Source organism: Nicotiana tabacum, chromosome 4 (genome assembly GCF_000715075.1).
Source record: "Nicotiana tabacum cultivar K326 chromosome 4, ASM71507v2, whole genome shotgun sequence".
Lineage (NCBI taxonomy): Eukaryota > Viridiplantae > Streptophyta > Magnoliopsida > Solanales > Solanaceae > Nicotiana > Nicotiana tabacum.
This window is the reverse complement of record NC_134083.1, coordinates 38,696,726-38,717,979: the sequence shown is the minus strand read 5'-3', so window position 1 is coordinate 38,717,979 and position 21,254 is coordinate 38,696,726. Positions and strand designations below refer to the sequence as shown.

Below are 21,254 nucleotides of genomic sequence, written 5' to 3'. Positions count from 1 at the left end.
TAGTCAGTCGACGCTTTGAAATTTTTGACCGAATTCGGTCGGAAATTTCCGACCGATTTTGGTCGGTACACGTTTGCGACCATCGTTTTCCCGACCAATTAAAATCGGTCGGAATTCGGTCGGAAATTGTCAATTTTCGACCGATTTCGGTCGGAAATAGCGGACGGAATTACACTATTTTTTAGTAGTGATAGTGGATATTATGTCATGGCAAATGTCATGAAAATTTGACCCCCACTTAAGAAGAAGCCAAATTAATGGCCATATTACATTTATCAATATTAAATTTCCTCGTTTCTTCTTCATGTCAATTTTCTTGTTTATATCTTTTTCCTTGGCTAGATATTAACATGTTACATTTGACATGAATCGTTGGTAATATGTTGCTGGAGCAACTCTCACAATTACCTATGTGCCTAGTGTTCCATTTCAAATGACACCTTTCACAACAGAAGTTCCAGAAGAGGTCAGCTCTAGTTCATCTTTAACATCATTTGATTTTCTATATATGTTACCAGACCTGATCCCCGTTTAACTACTTGTGTATGCAGAGAGAGGAAGATTTGGATCAAAGGCCAAAACCACAGATATATATGGAAGAGACGACTTTGAATCTGATACTGATGAAGATGAGAATTTCTATGCTCTCCAACTTGTATGAAAATTTCTTTTACGCTTTTTATTTGTGTGCATCCTTTTACACCCAAATTACAAAATAGTGGAATAGTTATCCCCCTAAAATGACACATGACATGCGCTTGAGGGAATAAAACTAAGTGCTTGAACAGTAAACATTTTTTAAAAAAAACTTATATTTGAAGCCTTATTAGAATGATGACACGCGTGACGCGTCCATCCTTTTCCCTTTTTTTTTCTCTTCATTTTCATTCCTATTTTTCTTTATGTTTCTTTGTTTCCCTTCTCAGAGCTAAAAACGTTTTCCCAACCCCAATAATATTCCGATACTGTTCTGTTTTTTTTAGTTTTATGTTTTGGCAAATTACTAAATTCTCTTTGACTGAACTGAATTGCTGTGGCTTGTGATGCGGTTAAAGTTGCGTCAATCATTAAGTCAAAGTTGAACATGGTTGATGCACGCCTTAGTCCAAAGCTCTCTTCAACATGTTGCCTATCAGCAGATACTGAAATGTTAAACTTTCCTCGCACTTTTATTAACAAGTACATACATGCACAACTATATCCTGGTCTTGCTCCATTCGGGTTACTCAGTTTAGTTAGCATTGTACAATTGACTCATCTGCTCTTACTAAAGAAATTGTATTAGGGGAGGCTTGAATATACTAATAGAACTTTGCGTATTTTGTGAATAGAGATTTGCGCATAGCATCTGAGCATGCTACAAGTTACACCAAATATATACCTTTTCCCTCATCTTATAGACTGGGTGAAGCCTGAAATACATGCGGGGGAGTTTCTTTAGTGATGTTTTGTTTGAAAAAAGCAAGTTTTAGATTTTTGGAAAATCTAGTTTATGGAAATAGTGTGATTGAATTCTTTTTTTGAAAACGATGTCCAAAAATAACTTTGCTTTTAGATTTAAGCATATGTGTATGAGTTGTATTTTTGAAGCATGTCTTCAGTTTCACTTGGAAAAATTACCTTTGATGTTCAATAGATTCGTGCATCATATTGTTGTAAGTCATGTGAATGGAGCTTCCTGCACAAAATTTCTCTGCTAAGTTTAGTGGTTTTCCTATTTTAATCAGAGCATGGTCAATATTTTTTCTGGGAAAAATGTGTGTAACTAATTCTATTTCTGATAATTTACTTATTATAAAACAAATCGTTAACAGTACAATGATGGGTCAATGTGACAATTCGAAAATTATGATGCTGGATTGTGTTTGAGAAAGTCAGAGGGGCAAAGTAATACAGTAAGTGACAAGTGAAAATTAGGAGAGTCTAACATAATTTGGTAAATACCGAATTACCGTACCGAAATCGAAAATTTTGGTATTTGGTATTCGATATTTTGGTATTCGATATGGTATTTGGTTTAAGTTTTAAAAAATATTGGTATTAGATATGGGATTTGGTATTTTAAAATAAAATATCGATACCGTACCGAAATATATATTATATTACACAATACACATATTATTAATTATAACATAAATATAAAAATCTAAAATTTTACTTTCCTTTATTCTCTAAGTTCATCAATTAACTCTAATCAAGTAACAAGACATTTCTAATAATCAAATTTATTCTTTTATGTACAGTTTTCTCTCTCTGGGTTGATATTTCCTAGTTTTGGACAAAAATTTTGTCAACAAATATTTTTAGTTTTGTACTTTTGAGTACTTTAATTTAGAATATTACAGTCTATGACTATATGCACTAATTAGTATTCAAACCGAATAAACTGAAGTTACTAAACCGAAACCGAAATGAGAAAAACCGAATCATACCGAATTTAATTAGGTACGGTATTGGTATTGTATTTTAAGAAATTGAATACCGAAAATACCGAACCGAAATATCTAAATACTGTACCGTACCGACCGACGAACACTCCTGAGTCTCCCTCGGAGAAAATATCCAAAATCGTGTTCTGAATTTGAGGGTCTTATTTAAGGTTCTTGACTTGATATAGTGAAACACTATTAATTCATCATTTTTTCTGAAAAATGGTACACATTCATTATAACATAGTGAAATCCGTTTATATTTAAAGGAAAAAATCAATGAGAACTCCAAAATTGTACTTAAATTTGGTGATTCGTTCAAAATAGTCCCTACTCTCCCTGTACATGCTACAACGTACTAACAATTATATAAGGGGTCGTTTGGTAGGGTGTATAAGAATAGTACTGAATATGGTGTATTAATAATGTTGAGATTATTTATATTGTGATTATTTCTTATCCACTATTTATTTTGTGTATTAAATAACATGCATTGCATATGGGCGTATACATGATTATCTATGTATTAAAAACTATTGTATTACTGACATCATGGTTTACTATGTATTAGTTATACATGTGATAATATCAAATAGGGTGTATAACTTATACATAAGCTGAAAAACACTACAAAACAAGTGATTAATAATACAAAAGCTAATACATATATTATTTTATACTAATACATCTTACCAAATGACCTTTTAACCATATAGTATTTGAAATATATGGATATTCTACCAATTCTCCTAGTTCTAAAGCTAATACCCATTAGTCAACCCAAAGAAGTTAGTATATGCATGTATCTCGTTTTAAAATTTACTACTGAATGTTAATTTAATATTCCCTATTTCTCTTGACGTAAGTGAAAGATTTGAAATTCTTTTTACAAGATTTGAAGAAAACTTCCGCAAACACGGGGTTTATTTTTTAGTTATATTTGAAGGATCAAAGTTATAAATCTTTTTTCATTTTGGAGTCTCCTTCTGCTACTTGTTTTCGGAGCTACTTTTTTAATAGAGCAACCGTTTTATTTACATGATTTAAAATATCGTTGAAGAAAATAGAAACGAAAAATTATCGGCCTCTCTGTTGTTCGTAATCAGCTGATGTTCATCCCTTTCCATTCCCTTCTTTCTCAACTCTCAAAGCTGAAGCTTACCATCTCAAGAACCAAAGAGCTTCACGCTTTCGTAATCAGGACTCATCTCTCACGCGACCCATTTTACGCTACAAGAGTTCTTAGGTTCTATGCTATAAACGACGACATCATCTCAGCTCGCAACCTGTTTGATAAAACTCCCCAACGAAGTATTTACCTCTGGAATTCCTTAATTCGAGCTTATGCTAGCGCCCACAAGTTTACAGATGCATTTTTTTTGTTTAAGGACATGCTTTATTCCGAAATAAAGCCTGATAACTTCACTTTTGCATGCGTTGTTCGAGCCAGCTCTGAAAATTTTGATGTGCACAGCTTGAGAGTTTTACATGGAGCGATTTTTCTCTCTGGGTTGCACTGGGACTTCATATGTAGTAGCCAACTGGTAAGTGCTTATTCAAGATTAGGCTGTATAGCTGATGCAAGCAAGGTGTTTTCTGGAATAACTGATCCTGATTTGGTCTTATGGAATTCGATGATATCAGGTTATGGGTGTCTTGGAGAGTTGGAGAAGGGGCTAGAATTGTTTAGTAGAATGCAGAAAATGGGGTTGAGGCCTGATGAGTACACAATGGTTGGCTTGATTAAGGCTATATATGATCCTAGTGTGCTGGAAATAGGTGAATCAATCCATGCATTTTGTCTAAAACTTGGTGTAGAGTCAAATTCTCATATAACCAGTCTCCTTGTTAGTATGTATTCTAGATGTAAATGTATGGGTTTAGCTTTTAGAGTTTTTGAGTGTCGTGTAGAACCTGATTTAGTTACATGGTCTGCGATAATAAGCGGTACTTCGCTGTGTGGGAATAGTGTCAAGGCCTTGGATTTCTTCAGAGAAATGAATATGAAAGGTAGGAAGGCTGATCCACCGCTGATAGCCACTGTACTGACTGCTTGTTCTCAATTGGCAACTGTGCAGCCAGGCAGTGAGATACATGGATATGCTTTTCGACATGGATATCACATGGAGGTTATGGTCTCCTCTGCACTAGTTGACATGTACTCAAAATGTGGATTCTTGGAATTGGGATATCAAGTTTATAAGACTATGACTTTCAAGAATATTGTTTCAATCAATTCAATTATTTCAAGTCTTGGTTTATATGGACTTGCATCTCAGGCCTTTCAGATATTTGAGAAGGCACTGGTGGAAGGGCACAAACCAGATGAAGCTACTTTTTCCGCACTATTATGTGCATGTTGCCATGCTGGTCTTGTCAATGATGGTCGAAAATATTTCAGAAGAATGAAAGATCAATTTGGCATCCCAGCTAACACCGAACATTATATTTACATGGTAAAGCTTCTTGGAATGGAAGGACAATTGAGAGAAGCTTATGAACTAATTGTCCAGTCTCTGCAAGAACCAGTTGACTCTGGCATTTGGGGGGCACTATTGTCATGCTGTGATGCTCATAGAAATTATGAGTTGGCAGATATTGTAGCTTCTCATCTTTTTGGTAATAAGCTAGAAAATAGTCGTTACAAAATTATGCTTGCAAATATGTATGCCAGTGATGGGAGGTGGGATTTGGTAAATAAGTTGAGAGTTGATCTAGAATCGAAAGAGTTGAAACATCCGGGAAAAAGCTGGATTACTAGCACAAAACCATTTCCGTGAAAGGAATTCTTGAGGTGTCTTTGCTACATATTTCATGAGTTCACTTTGTTGAATTTAGGATCAGAAGCTATGACGAAGGTAGGATCAATCTAACTTTCTCATCACGAAAGGAAATTCTATCGTGTAATTCCAAAACAAATGTCAAAAGAAGATGAGTTTGACCCATTACTTAAATGATTTTAACAAGTTATGGAAGGTTCATCTCCTCACTTCTGTTACTTCCAAGTTTTACCATGAATTATCTTTGGCTACAAACAGTTGTGATCATGTTAAACACATGTTTCAAACAGATGGTTAAGACATGATAAATGAAACGTATATACAGCTAAAACACACAAGGAGCTGCTAACAATCTTTGTTGCCCTGTACTATATTGATCAGGTACGTATTGCTCCTTGGTGAATGGATGACAAAGAGCTTTTCTTCTTTTGGTTCTGTTCTATGATCGTCAAACTGGTGGCCACTTTGATTAGCTTATGTATGGTTAGAAATGGTATTCATTTCATCATGTAAAATTTACACAAACTAATCTGTGAAATTCTCGTCAGGGACACAGAAAGTCTAATGGGTAGAATGCAGAACTGGAATGTTTAGGTAAAATAGAGGGAACCAGAACTCTTTTCTTTCGTTCTTTGTTTTCTTTTGGGAGCCTGGTAACCTCTCTCCATAATATGGCATTTCCATGGGTAACTCGTACAGGCTGTCGATAATGTCTCACTAAATCATGATCATTTGGAGTGTAGATTAAATTTTAGCTTCTGTAATCTGAAGGAAGTTTTCCATCTTAGTATGCGTTTAAGAGAATAATCATCTTGCTAATAGCCCGACAAGTGTAATGCACCATGAAGATGACTCTATTGAGCACGTTTTATATTGCTGTAGATAATCAAATTTTAAAGAAGTATGCGCGTATCTGTTGATATTGACATCTTTTAGATCATTAATGCAAGTCATCCAAAAATGTCTCTTACATGGTGCAGGAAGTACATTGCCTGCAGGCTGTCGTTCTCCTGGCCTCAGGTATCATGTGTTTTACAGTCCCCTATCAAAGGTAGCAAAGTTGTGTTTGCAAGCTTCAAAGACTCCGAATGATGGGCAGGGTGTTATTTGTAAATGTGATATGATAAATTGTGGCAGCTTCTGAATTTTCTAGAGGACAAAGGGCATGTTAAGGAGTGACATTTAAGTTAAGAACATGACGTGGAATAGCTAGGAATAGAAATGTCAGGGATCGTATTCAGGATTAGTTTCTCATCACTCTTCTTCCTATTAGATTCTATCAATTATATCATCAACTTACCTCAATCTGAAACTAGCTGCTCCCACTAGATTCTATTGCTATAAAAGTTGAACAATATATGCATGCATAAATAGTTTCGACGAGTCTTTTGGTGTGAGTTTAATGCCATTCCATTCTCAAATGCAATCATTCATATCTTTTGTTGCACAATTTCTTGTCTTTCCTCTGGCTGTGAGTTAAATCTTGCTAAACTTTATTTATAATAGTTGAACGTTTTTGGAAAATTCTTAAGACGGAAGTACTAAACATGCATTTTCCTTCAATGTGGTATACTTACTAAAGGAGTCCAAGTATGTTAGTATACTATATGGGCGCAAACTTCTGATATAGTTCGGTAGGCTGTCATTTTATTATGACCAGCTGCTCAGTCCGTACTACCTTAGATGTCATTTTAGGTTTCTTACTGATTGGTATTAGAATATTGCAGAAACAAAAATTCATATGAGGTTTCTGGACTCTACTAAAATGAAAACACTTGTGAATGTGTTAAAAACTGATACAAAGCAGGTCTCTCAGATTCTATTCTCCCAGTGCCACTGACACTTACTGATCAACTTTTTTAGTTGCAACATTAAGATGCTTTTCGTCTGTTTTATGGGAGAGCCTTGATAATTTAAGCAATCCTGGATCACAAATTCAGGTACCTGAAAAATTTGCTACTTCAAGTGAAAAGGCATCACAGGTTGGAAACAGCTCTCTTCCATAAAACAGGATATTTGGTGGCTTCTATTTGTTCAGTTGTTATTTGTGTGTATCAAAGTTGTTGCTTTTCAAGGACCCAAAATTATCTATATGAGATTATGGCAACTCAAAGCATCAAAGCAAAAGCTAATACTTGATATTGTAATTATTCTGCTGCAGAGCTGGTACCTATGTTGTGTGTTATGAGATTTACAGTGAGATCCTCTTTAAGTTGTAATAGTCACTTCCTTGAACCCTGGAAGGCACTACTCATGCATTGTACTGTGGAAGGACCTCTGATGACCATCGTCAGCAAGAACGAGTGAATAAGAATTATCAAGATGCATACATTTAGTATTTAATTATAGATCTTTGAGGTCAGATTAGAAGTGTTAATGCTACAGAAGTATGGGATGGCCCAAGGAAAATGGCCTATTTCAACAAATTGTGTAAAGTTGAAAATTTATTTCTGTCACTCAGTCTGCTCTTATTACTTCTGTAACTACTTAGCTAAATGGTTATAGTTGCTAAGTTACCCTTTTAACTGCTTTGTTTTCGTGTCAACTTCTGAAGTACACAAGTAGTTCTTCTTTTAAGGGTGAGATGATTATCTTATACTTCAATCACTGTAAATGACATTTCTTTGAAATGATCCTCTATTGGGAGAATTAATTCTTTCGTTAAGTGCCGTCTTAACTAAATCTACCAAGGATAGATTCTTCTGTTGTGCCATAACCTAAACGTTCTCTTGCTGTTGGAAAGAGTTTGCTGATGTGGGAGGAAACTTGGCATTGCATAAAACGTATGTATGCAAGAATCTGATTTCGATTGTGGAATATTTGTCACTCCTCTGATGTAGCTCCATATAGATGCATTAATTTGTCAATATGCTTGTGATACATTGATATCATAAAACCAAAGCTTTCTCACATTTACTATCGAGCTTGTTGATATAGTTGTTCTTCATGTTTAGTTTCTAAGGCAATAGGAACAGTGTGTCTCAAATTAAATGGTTAGGCTGAAATCAGGTCACTAGTTTAACTATCACTAGGGACATTTGTGGATTTTCCTCAATGTCATATTCGTTTTTATTTCCATTTTCTGAAAGTTAATGTTTAATGTCATTAATTTCTAATTTGTTCATTATGAAATTGAATGATGAACCAAAATAGTCTGGAAAGGTTTGCATGATTGTTGAGAACAGTAATATTCTTTTTTCTCTAGAGTTGAGAACTCTCGGTGCTAGAGTCTTGACATCCTATATCCTTGAAAGTAAGCTTGAGGCTCTTAGGCTAGAGAGACTATGCAGGTGTGTTTTTATAACTCAGTTTAGGAGTTGGTAAGTGGTAACCTAGGAGGCTTTGTGAAAGTCCATGAAAAAGGAAATGATCAGCTGGAGAGCCTAGTTCATAGACCATGTATCTATTGAAGAGTCCAAAACTCATTTGTGGTTCTTTTGGACAAGTGTGACAGAAATGTGTGTTTAAAAAAAGAGTGACATTTTTATATATAGCGCTCTTTTAAAGAGCGCTATACTTTAATGGAGTTTTGGCCGTTAAAGTATAGCGCTCTTTAAAAGAGCGCTATATATATATAACGCTCTTTTAAATCGCGCTATAAACCGCGCTATACAGGGCTGATAAGACAGCTATGCATAGCGCGGTATATAACCGCGCTATATATGTATAGCGCAGTTATATACCGCGCTATACATAGATAAATAAATGGTCCCCCTCCTTCTTCCCCATATTCGAACCACACCACCACCACCAACCCCCCCCCCCCCACAAAATTTCCTTCTAAAAAGATTGCAGTGGACCCCACCCGGCACACAAAAAGATAAGATTATGGGTCCCACATCCTAGCAAAGTCTTCTATTGTTGTGGTTTCCTCGTTTCGGGCTCAAATTTTCAATTCATCGACTTTCCGAAAAACATAAATCAAGGTATTCCGATTTAGTTTATGTCGAAACTTGTATAATAATGCATATTAGTTGTTTTCAATGTGTTTCCATGTTGTTTTGTATTTTTTTTTGCGATTAAACTAGTATGTTATTTTTATTCGAACTAAGATATTAGTGTTCTAAAACAATATGTAAAATTTGAGAAATCATAAGTATTACTGGGTCTCAAATATCGAGCCTGGAACCCATATGTATATACTCTGTCCAATTAAATATGATAAAAATTAATTATTTAATTTACAAAACAAACATACAAAATTATGAAAATATTAAAATTGACACACATATGAATTCAGGATAGCTTGGTAATACTGGGCCTCAAATATCGAGCATGGAACCCATAGGTATATACTCTGTCCAATTAAATAGTGTATAATTATTTAATATACAGATCAAACATACAATTAATGTTATTTAATTTACAGTAAACGACATGGAAGTGCCGCCTATGCATCCCGGACCTGTCTCCGATGAGCTATTAGTGTTATAGGGCGATCATAGGTCCGCCTACGTATGGGAGGGAGAGTTACTGGCCCAGACTCTCCACGCTAAGAGAGTGGACGACACGTGGGATTTTATGAAGGACAGAGATCTCCATCCCCGTGTAGTCCAACGCCTGTAGGATACGGGCTTCTACAGGATTTTGGAGATCGGGCGGCTGTAGCTCGACTGGTCTTTGATCACGGCCCTGATAGAGCGGTGGCGACCGGAGATGCACATTTTCCACCTACCTATGGGCGATGCCACCATTACGCTGCAGGACGTGGAGGTTTTATATGGGATGTATGTTAATGGACTGCCCGTTGCACTGCCTTAGGCCATGAGAGAGATGACGCGTGGGCAGTATTTGGACATGCTGCAGCAGCTCACTGGTTTTAGGTCACAGGATGAGACTGCACACTCAGGGTCCAGTCGCATGAGTTTGACAGCTATTCGACAGCATTTGGAGATATTGCACCCCGACATCACCGGCGAGAAAGATGATCTGCATATTTACCTGTATACGAGGTTGCTGCTCCTTCTGTTTGGGGGGTTCTTGTTCCCGAACACTTCGGGGAACCTAGTCAGCTTGCGATTTCTTCATCATCTTCAACTGCTAGATGATTTACCCCAGTACAACTGGGGGGCTGCTGTTCTCGCCTACTTGTACAGGCATCGATGTTGGACGAGCATGGGCACCCAGCATGACGTATGTGGATTTTTGCCGCTTCTACAGGTGACAACATATTCGAATACTCTGTTCATTCCTTCCAATTCTATATAGTCAAAAATTATCTTAAACTTTACGTCAACTTTGTATGTTAGGTTTGGGCCTGGAAGCGGTTTCTGCAGTTGCAGCCACCTCTACCACCATTACCTCCGGATGTACCACCTTCATTTCTCCCTCTAGCTAGGAGGTGGGTTCTCCGGTATGGATATGTACGAGATTATGAGGCTCAGCATAATCTCCCCCTTTGCAGGGATGTGTAAGATATGTTGGAGGGCGCACAGGTAAATGTGTACGTAAACTTACTTGGTATAGCTTCACATGTGTTGCGCATACTCACGTTTTCTGTTGTTATTTGATAGTTCATCTGGATGCCATACAGCGACGACTTGATAGGTGGCCTGCCCGATTATTGCTCGGTCGACTGACTGATTTGGAGCACTTTCGTTCCGCTGATGTGCCTCGATATTGTGGAGTATCATGCCACGGAGCAGGTACTTCGCCAGTTTGGCCATCCGCAGTATATACCGAGGGGGCCTACATGGGAGGCCACACATTATCAGCGGGATGATCGTTCCAGGGCGGACGAACTTGGGACCAGCGAGCTGACCTGATTCCCTCCCCCCCCCCCAACCACCACCTTCACAGATCCACATGGAGACTATTCAGCTCTATATGCCCTGGTACCGCCGCGTTACCCGACTTTTTGTCGGGAATCCCATTCATCAAGCTGGCGGTCGGTACGTTCCATACGTCGGGCGGCACAAGGCCTTGGTATGTTTTCTGTTATTATTAATTATATAACTGTAACTTAGTATTCTGTAGTTTATATTTTATATGTTGTGCAGGCTATTGGCCTACATATAGTCAACCAGATGGGACTGCTGATGCAGCAGCATGTCAACGAGGGAGCGGCCGCTTTGCACGATTACGGCTGGCAGGTTGCAGAGGTAGCTACCCGGACACTGCAGCGAGCTAGAGAGGATAAGCGCTTGGGACATGGCCCTGCTTATGTGGCGCCAGAGCAGTACCAGCGAGGTAGGGGTGTCGCACGAGGTAGGGGTGCCCCACGAGGTAGGGGTGCCCCTCGAGGTGGGGGTTCCCCACGAGGCAGGGCTGCCCCTCGAGGTGGGGGTGCCCCACGAGGCAGGGCTGCCGCACGGGGTTGTGGCTCGTGGTGGCCGGCGAGGAGATGCTCCCCAGCAAGGGGGCATATTGTCTCCTGTTGATGATGTTGATGCCGATCTGCTGGGTGACCTACATGAGCCGGACGAGTATCCCAGCAGCATGCCGTCATACATCCTTACCGGAGAGGATTGGGAAGCATACTTCCCAGGCTCATCGACCGCTGCTGAGGATCGACCGACCCGAGATTTGGATAGTAGGCGCCGGCTGAGTTATGGCTCATTATCACAGGCGCAGGTATGTTTGTATTAGTATTAAATTTAAATTTATTTTTTCATTTCTCATTTATTTTCCATAACTTTATTAATTTTCTTATTAAAGTTTCATTCCCGCCCGTCAGGGAGGCCTATTTGTGCGATGCTGACATGGCTGCAACGGATGATTATATTCAGGAGCCCGACGATAAGTCAATTTAAATTATTGTGACTTAATATATACTTTCCTATACTGAGCTGACTTATTCTTCTGTAGGTTTCTACTGGACCGACGACCCCTTCTACCAATCCTGCCAGCACCACTGATGATCATGCTGCAGTGCATCCTGCTATAAAGAGGCACTGGGATGAGGATGATCCTGATAGCGTAGCCGGGCGGGATGGGATGCACCTCAGGCCAGCGGCTGCATTGAAGCGTACAGGCTGTGGGATACATTGATTTTTTTTTGTATTTTATGTAAATAATAACAACATTTTTTTATGTTTACATAATATGCGCATTATGTTTTTATTTCTCCGTTCCTTCTTTATATTAAATACTACAACACAAACACAAACATAGCAACTTAACATAATTTAAATTCAGTACAACTAATAAAAATACATGACACGGGAAACATAAAGATAAAGTAGTACACTCAACACATACATGTCATTGTTTAGTCACTGCCGCCCATTATTCTCTGCTCCAACCACTTAAATTTCTCTTCCATCTTATTTTTTTCTAATTCTGCCTCTTTCAGTTTCTCCTTCAACTCCACAATTTCTCGTTTATATTCTTTTTCATATTCACACTGTTTTAAGGTCAAATCATGAAGATACTGCAAAGATCGTTTGTAGCATTCTTGCTTACAGGGTTCATCAATCCATACCTCAAAATTGCAAAAAGGTTTGTCGGGAACCCTATAAAACTTATTCACACACATCCAGTAGCGGCGTCCAACTTCACCACCATCCCAACAGTCATTCATCATACATTTTTTGCCGCACTGGTACTTTGGTACATAAAGGCGTTCAGACATTTGTTAAAGCGTAAAAAAAACTTGCTTTTATGGAAAGTTTTGCTATTGGTTATTGTTAAGCACAGAAAATAACTAGAATGCGCCCGTTATTTATAGGTAAGGCAACACACATAACATAGTATTTAACCGCGCTATATATATTCACATAACATAGTATTTAACCGCACTATGCTTTGCGTGTTAAAGATTCTTTCGGATATAAAATAGCTTTTTCTTAGATGGGCAGCTTATCAGTTCGACAAGACAATACACATAACGTAGTATTTAACCGCGCTATATATATTCACATAACGTAGTATTTAACCGCGCTATATATATTCACATAACGTAGTATTTAACCGCGTTATATGTATTCACATATTTATCAAAAATCTACCTTTAACTCAACTATTTTTGAACTATATTTATCGACTATATTTATCAAATATATTCACATATTTTTCCGTTTTTTAATCCAATACTATTTTTGATTACATGAACGGGAGGGAGAAATGCATTAATTTACTCAACTGGAAAATGTTAAATATCAATAAGATTTAACAACAATGGAAACATAATTTTATTTGATACATCTTGCAACATAAACAAAACAGCTACTTATTACAACATAAACTCATTGATAGTTTGGCACATTAGAAGAACACCCACCACGAGCTTGATTACCACCGCCACCCAAACCAGCCGAAGGACATTTTCGACAGTTGTGTCCTGTTTGCGATCATATACCACATTTGCGCACATAAACGGTATCGCTAACATCTATTTGGTTCCGTATATGCGTTCTCTTCTGCACCTGTATTCGACGCAAATAGTCCTTGTTTCACACCATTTTAAATGGTTCCGGCAGCCAATAATGCTCAGCACCCATTGGCTGCAACTGCTCACTATAGGTGTTTAAGTAAGCAGCAACACTATATTGTTTATCAACGTAGGTGGTTGGCCCTAAACCTGTATGTTGAAAGCACCTGATGGCATATGAGCACGACATGTGGTAGATGGACCATTTCCCACAAGAGCCTAACCTTCTAGATTCATTTATGGTATGTACATTATTCCCCCGATTTTGATGGATAGCGGTGCGAATTTCAAAAATATTTCTATTATGATCATACTGCAAAAATGAATGCCAATGTGCTCGACGCCTGCATTTCTCAAATTTCTTTATCGACAGTGGCATAAATTCAACACCCCTTTCCATCAATGACGTTTCAGCTGCAGCCCTTTCAACAAACCTCTCCGCCATCTGCTTAAATGACATCCGCACCATGGCAGTGACAGGCAATCCTCTTGCCGACTTCAATAACCCGTTGAAAGACTCTGACACGTTTGTAGTTAGAATTCCCCATCTTCTTCCACCATCCGCATGCAAAGTCCACTTGTGAAGCTCATGTCGCATCAACCAATGATACGCTCTCTCGTTTTCCTGCCTGATAGATTCCATGTGCCTCCGGAATTTATGCTCTTGGTGGTCTATAGCTGTCATCCACATCAAATCATGCAGATCCTTGTTGGGATGTGTCTTCTGGAAATTGGCCTTAAAGTGCCTCACATAGTAACGGTGGTAGGCATAAGGTTCTTGCCATGCAGGCAAGTTCTATACAGAACTTAAGATACCACCATGCCGATCAGATATTAGACAAATGTCCGAATGCTATTTGACAATGTGCTCTTTTAAATGGTTCAAAAACAACGTCCACGTCTCTTGGCTTTTATTGGCACAAATAGCAAAAGCTAGAGGAAATATTTGTCCATTAGCATCTACTGCAACGGCTATCAACAGCTTGATATCATACTTTCCATAGACATGAATGTCGTATATTGATATTACCGGCCGACAATGCGGAAAACCATCAATTGCTGGTTTAAATGCCCAGAACACGTAATTGAATATATATTCTGGTTTTCCCGGACTCCGCTCAAGCTTCCATTCAACAACCGTCCAGGGTTAAAGTGTTGTAGTGCGGCCATGTACTTGGGTAGAGTTGCAAATGACTTATCCCAATTACCATAAACAATTTCAAACGCTCGCCTGAGAAATGCCTTTCTTTTGGTAATGGTATGGCCATATTCCTGGTGGACTGATGTAATGCACTCTTTGATTTTATACTTTATGGACGCTTCAAGGTGTGGAATAAGGACAAGAGAAATCAAGTCAATATCCAAGTTATAGTGATTCCCATTGAATGTGTCAATTTCACATCTATGGGTGGGAATGTATTTACCCACTTGTCACAAACCTGTTTTCTTCTTGCTCGCATGCAGCATCCAATGACAACCCGTAAATCATCTGCGGCAAACAACCTTGTATACCTCCGGAGTTGACTCTCATACCGTCATCTCACGACACTCTTTTACGTTGTGTATTTTCACCACCCTGCTTAGGCGCGCTTTATCAGGAAAAAGCATGCCCTTTGCCAGCACCGTTGGTCTAGAATCATCCCATATTGTTGTCCGAATTTTATCAAAATCCCTTGTGAGAGCATCCACATCCGGCATACTTGGCAAGTTATCAAGGTAGGGAATCTTCCTTAAATGAAACGGCACTTGGGACTCGTACACTTTTGGTCTAACGAGGGGTGGAGCATACTCCCTCGTCAAATCAGGTCCTTTATTCTCTTCCTCCTCATCACCATCCTCATGAGGGAAGAGTGTGTCATCTCCGGAATCATCGGCATTGTTGTCATAATCACTGTTCTCTTCCTCACTTTGTGCATCTGCCAGATCCCGATTTAATATGTCGTCTTCGGGCAATTGAGTGAGGACAGGTGGTTCAACTTGCTCATTTTCACTGCCCAAACAACAAAATAATAAGCTACTGAAATTAATAAATACTTTCCATATAGCTGTATCATTTCACTTACAAGTCGTAACGTGTTGACATTCCTTGATGGACATTATCCTGTTGATGATGACTCCCGGATAGACCACCATGATCCAACACACCAGAACTACGCATATTCCAACTGGGCGTGGGTTCATAACTTATAAAAGTCATATCTGGCCGGTACCCCCTGTGGAAAATATGAGTGTTAATACAAATTCAATACAACAAAAATATACATCGTAACACTAAAGAAAATTAAAGTTTACCACTCGTCTTGTGGATTATGTAAAGCATGAGAGAAATTATTTCCTCGCTCATCATTCTCCCGTGGTGATAAGTATAAATCAAGGCATACTCTTTCATCCGGAACCTGTCCGGCAAAAACTGCTCCAGAATAATCACCCGATGACTGAGGGTTATCCCTACTATGCGCAACCTCATTATTGCGAACGTCTTCGACCTTGACGTACATTTCCAACATTTTTATCACAAGAAATTCCTGGTATTCATCCGGAGTCCTCAAAAAATCCCTCAAAGTTTCATCATCGTCGATGTTAAACTTAGCGTAACAAGCAACCCCTTGCGGAGTGACGGAATACAGATATCTTCTGGTTACTTTAAGGTTCACCGAACGTTTCCTCACACTCATTTTATTACATAATAACGATACCAATCTATCGTACTCCATTGTAAGTGGCAACTTAACATGACACTGTGGAGATAAACTATAGCTCACAGAGTTATTCGCCACCACAATCTCACCCCCTCACCCCCACCCCACCCCCACACACACTTACTTTTCGCTCTTCAAACATTATGAAAAAATGCTTGAGAATTTAACAAGAAGAAAAATTTGAACGAGAGTTAGGAATATTTTTGAATGGATTTTTGTAAAATCCTAACACCTTTAAATAAGGCAATGCCTAGCTCGGGGGCTGAATTTTTTTTAGGTATAGCGCTCCTTTAAAGAGCTTTATACCCATTTGAATTATTGTTATGTCAGTTAAATGCATGAGACTTATTTGTGGGCCCACAAAACGGATATAGCGTGGTTATATACCGCGCTATGCACCTGTATAGTGCAGTTTATAGTGGCGTTATATATATATAGCGCTCTTTTAAAGAGCGCTATACGTTAACGGTCAAAACTCCATTAAAGTATAGTGCTCTTTAAAAGAGCGCTATATATAGAAAGGTCACTCTTTTTTTTAAATATACATTTCCATCACACTTGTCCAAAAGAACAACAAATGGGTTCTGGACTCATCTATTGAATTCACTGTGTAACACCAGACTTACTACAAGTTAGGCAAAATCATACTCTAGTATATAGTTTAGGCTAATGAGGAGTTTGTCAAAAGGAAATGTTCCAAAATTGAGGATGTAGATCTCTTGGTGTCCTTTGAGCTGTAAAAACATTTGGGGGGATGTTACGAGTAGCAATTTGTTTGCATCGTCAATAAAATAGGTGGAGGAAGTCTGGGGTTCAAATTTTAGTATTGACAAAAAAATATTAGGTTATTTCTTCTCATCTATCTAAGTTTTGATGGACAAAATAACGTGATACATGTGCTGATGGAGTGATAAGTACTCGGTAGATTTATTCGAGGTATACACAAACTGGCTTGGACAACATCGTTATCGAAAGAAAAAGTAGCAAGTTGCACGGTCAGCTGTCAATAGGAAGTGGGATCGGTCTGTCTCCGAGCAAGCCATTGTTTCTACAAAATAAATTACTAGATAGACAGGAAAAATCCATCTCTAGTTGTGGTTCTCTTTATTTTGTTTTAAGCAGTAGACCTAAAAGCAAGTAATATAGCTGAAGCCCCTACTCCTACATATTTATCACGGGATCAGACAAGTGTTGTGGCTTGAAATGAGTGTGGATTAGCATATGATGTGTATTTGTTTTCGGTCTTACTTTATTCTTTTGGAAGTCACATCTCCCAAGTACTCGTAGTTAACTAGCTATGTTCCATGACCAAAAAACTAGTGAATTATTAGGCTGGCCTAACAGTTACTTTCACTCTTTGTCAAGCCTATATCTTCAGGATTCCTACAAGGGAATGTGCGAGAGTAACATTTTTTTCTTCGATGAATATTCTAGGCTTTGACATTGACACCCCTAGTAAGAATCTTGTGTTCTACATATTATTTTCCGGTTACCACTCCTTTGAAATACAGGATCAAAAGTTTGTCAAGAAGTTTCCAAGAATACTCGCAGAGTTAAAAGTTGGGAATCTAACATAAATGTCTCAAATAAGTCCCGACTTAGTGACCTCTAGCCATTAATCATAAACTTATCAAAACTAGACAATCACATATAAAAATTAAAAAATCCAAATAAATAAGGTTCTTTCTCTCCAACATTAGATGCAAGAGGGAAAGAAAATTTTATGGATGAGATAGTAAATAAGGTGATAAAATACAAATATATATATATATATATATATATATATATATATATATATAATTCCAAAAATCTAAGCAAAAAATGACCTTTTTCAATGGGTATGGTTAAAATTTATTGAAAACACATAGATGAGTCAATATACAAAATTTGAGAAAGATTGGAGGTGATTTGGACTTATTTGAAATCAATATTCGTAGTTAAAATCGAGTTCAAAAAATTCTTCTGCGACACATGTATAAAACATGTATCACGCATGCATCTCACACACAGGTACACATAAATATACAAGTGATACACATTTGATACAAATATAATACACATTGTAATACACATCATTTTTTTTCATGTTCATCTTTTATTTCGAATTTTCAATTCAAACAACATCAAAACTTCACCAAATCATCCCAAAATTGAGATTCAAGCTCCTTAAGATGTACTCAATCTATTCTAATAACATCCACTCAAAAGAAAGTAAAATTATCACCTTTTTTACTATAAATAATTAATTGGCTAATATTAATAATATTTAGCTAATATTAGTAATATTTTATGAATTGACCAATTTTTTTAATAAGATACTTATAAATGAACATAGCTGGTAGTTCCCTTAAAAGTTTGTCAAATTTCGTAGTTTATGTGATATAAACAAAGATAAATTAGACTATTTTTTACCAAAAAAAAAAGAGAGAAAAAATTCGTCACTTGGTAAGACAATTTGTAATTTTTACGACTAGATATGATTTTAGTTACTAGTTAGTAAAAATTAAGCCTATGTTGTCTTTTCCTTCTTCTATCTTTTTTTTTTTTGTTTGTTTTGCTTAGGTTCTATGTGGTCCTATGTGGTCCATTGAGGAAATTTCATGGATGGTCATTCAAATTTGTGTTCATTACCTACAAGTCACTTTTCTATCTTCTGTTACGTAAAAGTCATTCAATTTTGTGTTCATTACCCAACAGTCACTTTTCATTCTTTTGTTACACAAATTTTATTTTACTATGCTCTAGTTATCACAATAGTCAATTTAATCAGATTTTACAAATATTTCACATAAAAAGTCTATTATGCCTTTGACATTATAAATCCTCTCATTTATGCAATACCTTTTATATTATATGCTATATTATATATTTTACCCAGGTATTTTATTCATAATTAAAATAACTTAATATTATTTTATTTATTATTTTTATAATATATCTGTACGTTAAATTTTTTCTTAACATTAATTTTCAAGATATATATAAGTAGCAATATTAAATTTGACGGTAACATCACCGTGAATAAATCTCAAGTCCACATTCTTAACCATGCTTAATAAAATATTTTTAATGAAAATTATAAAATCAAAGCTTAATGATTTATCAGCTAAGCCATACCTATTAATCCAATAAATAAAATAGCAACATTTAGCATACTGACACATCGGATTAATACTTTTAAATAAATAATATTAACAAATAAAGCTTTAAAAAACTGAATATTAAACACAAATATCTTTGAAATTTTTTCTAACATTTTTATTAACTATAAAACCAATCATTTGTTAAAACAAATCTATTTTTATTATTTCAAATAAATATTAAAAAATAAATATTTTTTTATCATTTTTATATTTAAAATATGTTCATGTTTGAATATGATTAAAAAATTGAATGCCATGAAAAAATTAAATGTATGAATATATTATAAAAATAATAAATAAAATAATATAAAGTTATTTTAATTATAAGTAAAATACCTAGGTAAAATATATTATATAGTATATAATATAGAAGGTATTATACAAATGAGAAGATTTATAATGTCAATGGCATAATATATTTTTCGAGTAGAAGCATTATAAAATCTGGTCAATGTGACTTTTTTGATAAATAGAGTAAAGTAAAATAATTTTTGTGTAACAAAAGAAAGAAAAGTGACTTTTGAGTAATGAACACAAAGTTGAATAATTTTTACGTAACCAAAAAAAAAAAAAACTTTTACGTAATGAACACAAAGTTTAATGACCACCCCTCGTGGTCCATACATCTAAAGAATATTAGCAAAAGCATGAAAAGTGAGCATGAAAATTAGCAATACATGGAACTAGTACGTCTTTGAATATAAAACTCACATATAAAATAAAGTGCTTATATTTGTGAATCAGTGGGGCAAAAACAACCCACCAAACTGCTGTTTTTTATTTTGTGGAAATAAAAGATTGTGCAATCTCTCAAATCTGAAAGTGTCATTTCTTGAATGAAACATTTTCTTCTAAAATGCTTAAAACCTTAATTTGTGGCCCTATTCAATCACAATAACTCTAATCATTCTCATAATGATTATTTGTTCATCAATCCCTTGGTATGCTGAATAAAACAATGGACAAGGGTTCGGCTTGTGGAGCTATCCAACGAAGATCTGGAGAAAGAAAATTGCCAAAAGCAAATCTTAATCCACTAGTAAAGCATGTTTCAACTCATGTCTAGATCCATGGAACTCTATGTTAATGGCTGCTCATCAATATCATATATATGTGGAGCCAAGATTTGGATTTATGGCATTCTAGTATAGTGATATCTAGCGTGTTAGTTATTAGGTTTTAAATTAGAATTTTGCGTATTTAATTAATTATTTTTGTGCAAATACAGAGTTTTTGATTAATAAATCTATACTAGGTTCGGCCAAACCCTTCTAGCTCCCCCCTATTAACACAGATTAACCATTCCGGAGTTAGATATAATTCACGGCTACACATGATTATGATAATCTTAGGTATCAATAAATCGGCTTTTGGAAGCAATACCAGACTTTCGAGGTTAACACATAATCGGAAAAAAAAAAAAGAGCGCTATAATTCATGAATAGTGTCACGATCCGAAATTCTCATCTTCGGGAGCGTGATGACGCCTAACATTTTACTTGCTAGGCAAGCCAACGTTAGAAAAATTTAAACCATTTTTAATAATTCGCCTTAATTAAATAGTAAAGTATACCAACAACTAGAGTAATATCTGAATTTAAGTGAACAAACCAAAATAAATACGATGTCTAAATACCATCCTAGAACTGGAGTCACAAGTGCACTAGCTTCTAGAATAATACAAATAAGGGTCTGAATAAAATAAAGTTGTCTGAAAGAAAGCACACAGCTAAGATAAAGTAGAAGGGGATTTAGAGCTGCGAACGTTGTGCAACTATACCTCAAGTCTCATCTGATAGCTGAATCCGAGCAATTCTACAGTTCGCCATTGG

General features: G+C 36.5%; 1 protein-coding gene across 3 annotated transcripts; it reads left to right on the top strand.

Moving 5' to 3' along the window:
- The first annotated feature begins 3,187 nt into the window (after window positions 1-3,187).
- On the top strand, window positions 3,188-7,728 carry LOC107803295 (putative pentatricopeptide repeat-containing protein At1g64310). Of its 3 annotated transcripts, XM_075251719.1 has the most exons (3): window positions 3,188-5,590; window positions 6,190-6,229; window positions 7,371-7,728. In XM_075251719.1, exon 1 carries the CDS (start codon window positions 3,539-3,541, stop codon window positions 5,207-5,209), a length of 1,671 nt encoding a protein of 556 aa, XP_075107820.1. In that variant the 5' UTR covers window positions 3,188-3,538; the 3' UTR covers window positions 5,210-5,590; window positions 6,190-6,229; window positions 7,371-7,728. The 3 variants fall into 3 exon arrangements, with proteins under 3 accessions (XP_075107820.1, XP_016482470.1, XP_016482469.1); XM_016626984.2 differs by lacking the exon at window positions 6,190-6,229; XM_016626983.2 differs by having other exon boundaries at window positions 6,190-7,728.
- Window positions 7,729-21,254: the final 13,526 nt, after the last annotated feature.

Coding starts and splice junctions, on each gene's coding strand:
- LOC107803295 (XM_016626984.2), top strand. CDS start 3,539: ATGTTCATCCCTTTCCATTCCCTTCTTTCTCAACTCTCAAAGCTGAAG.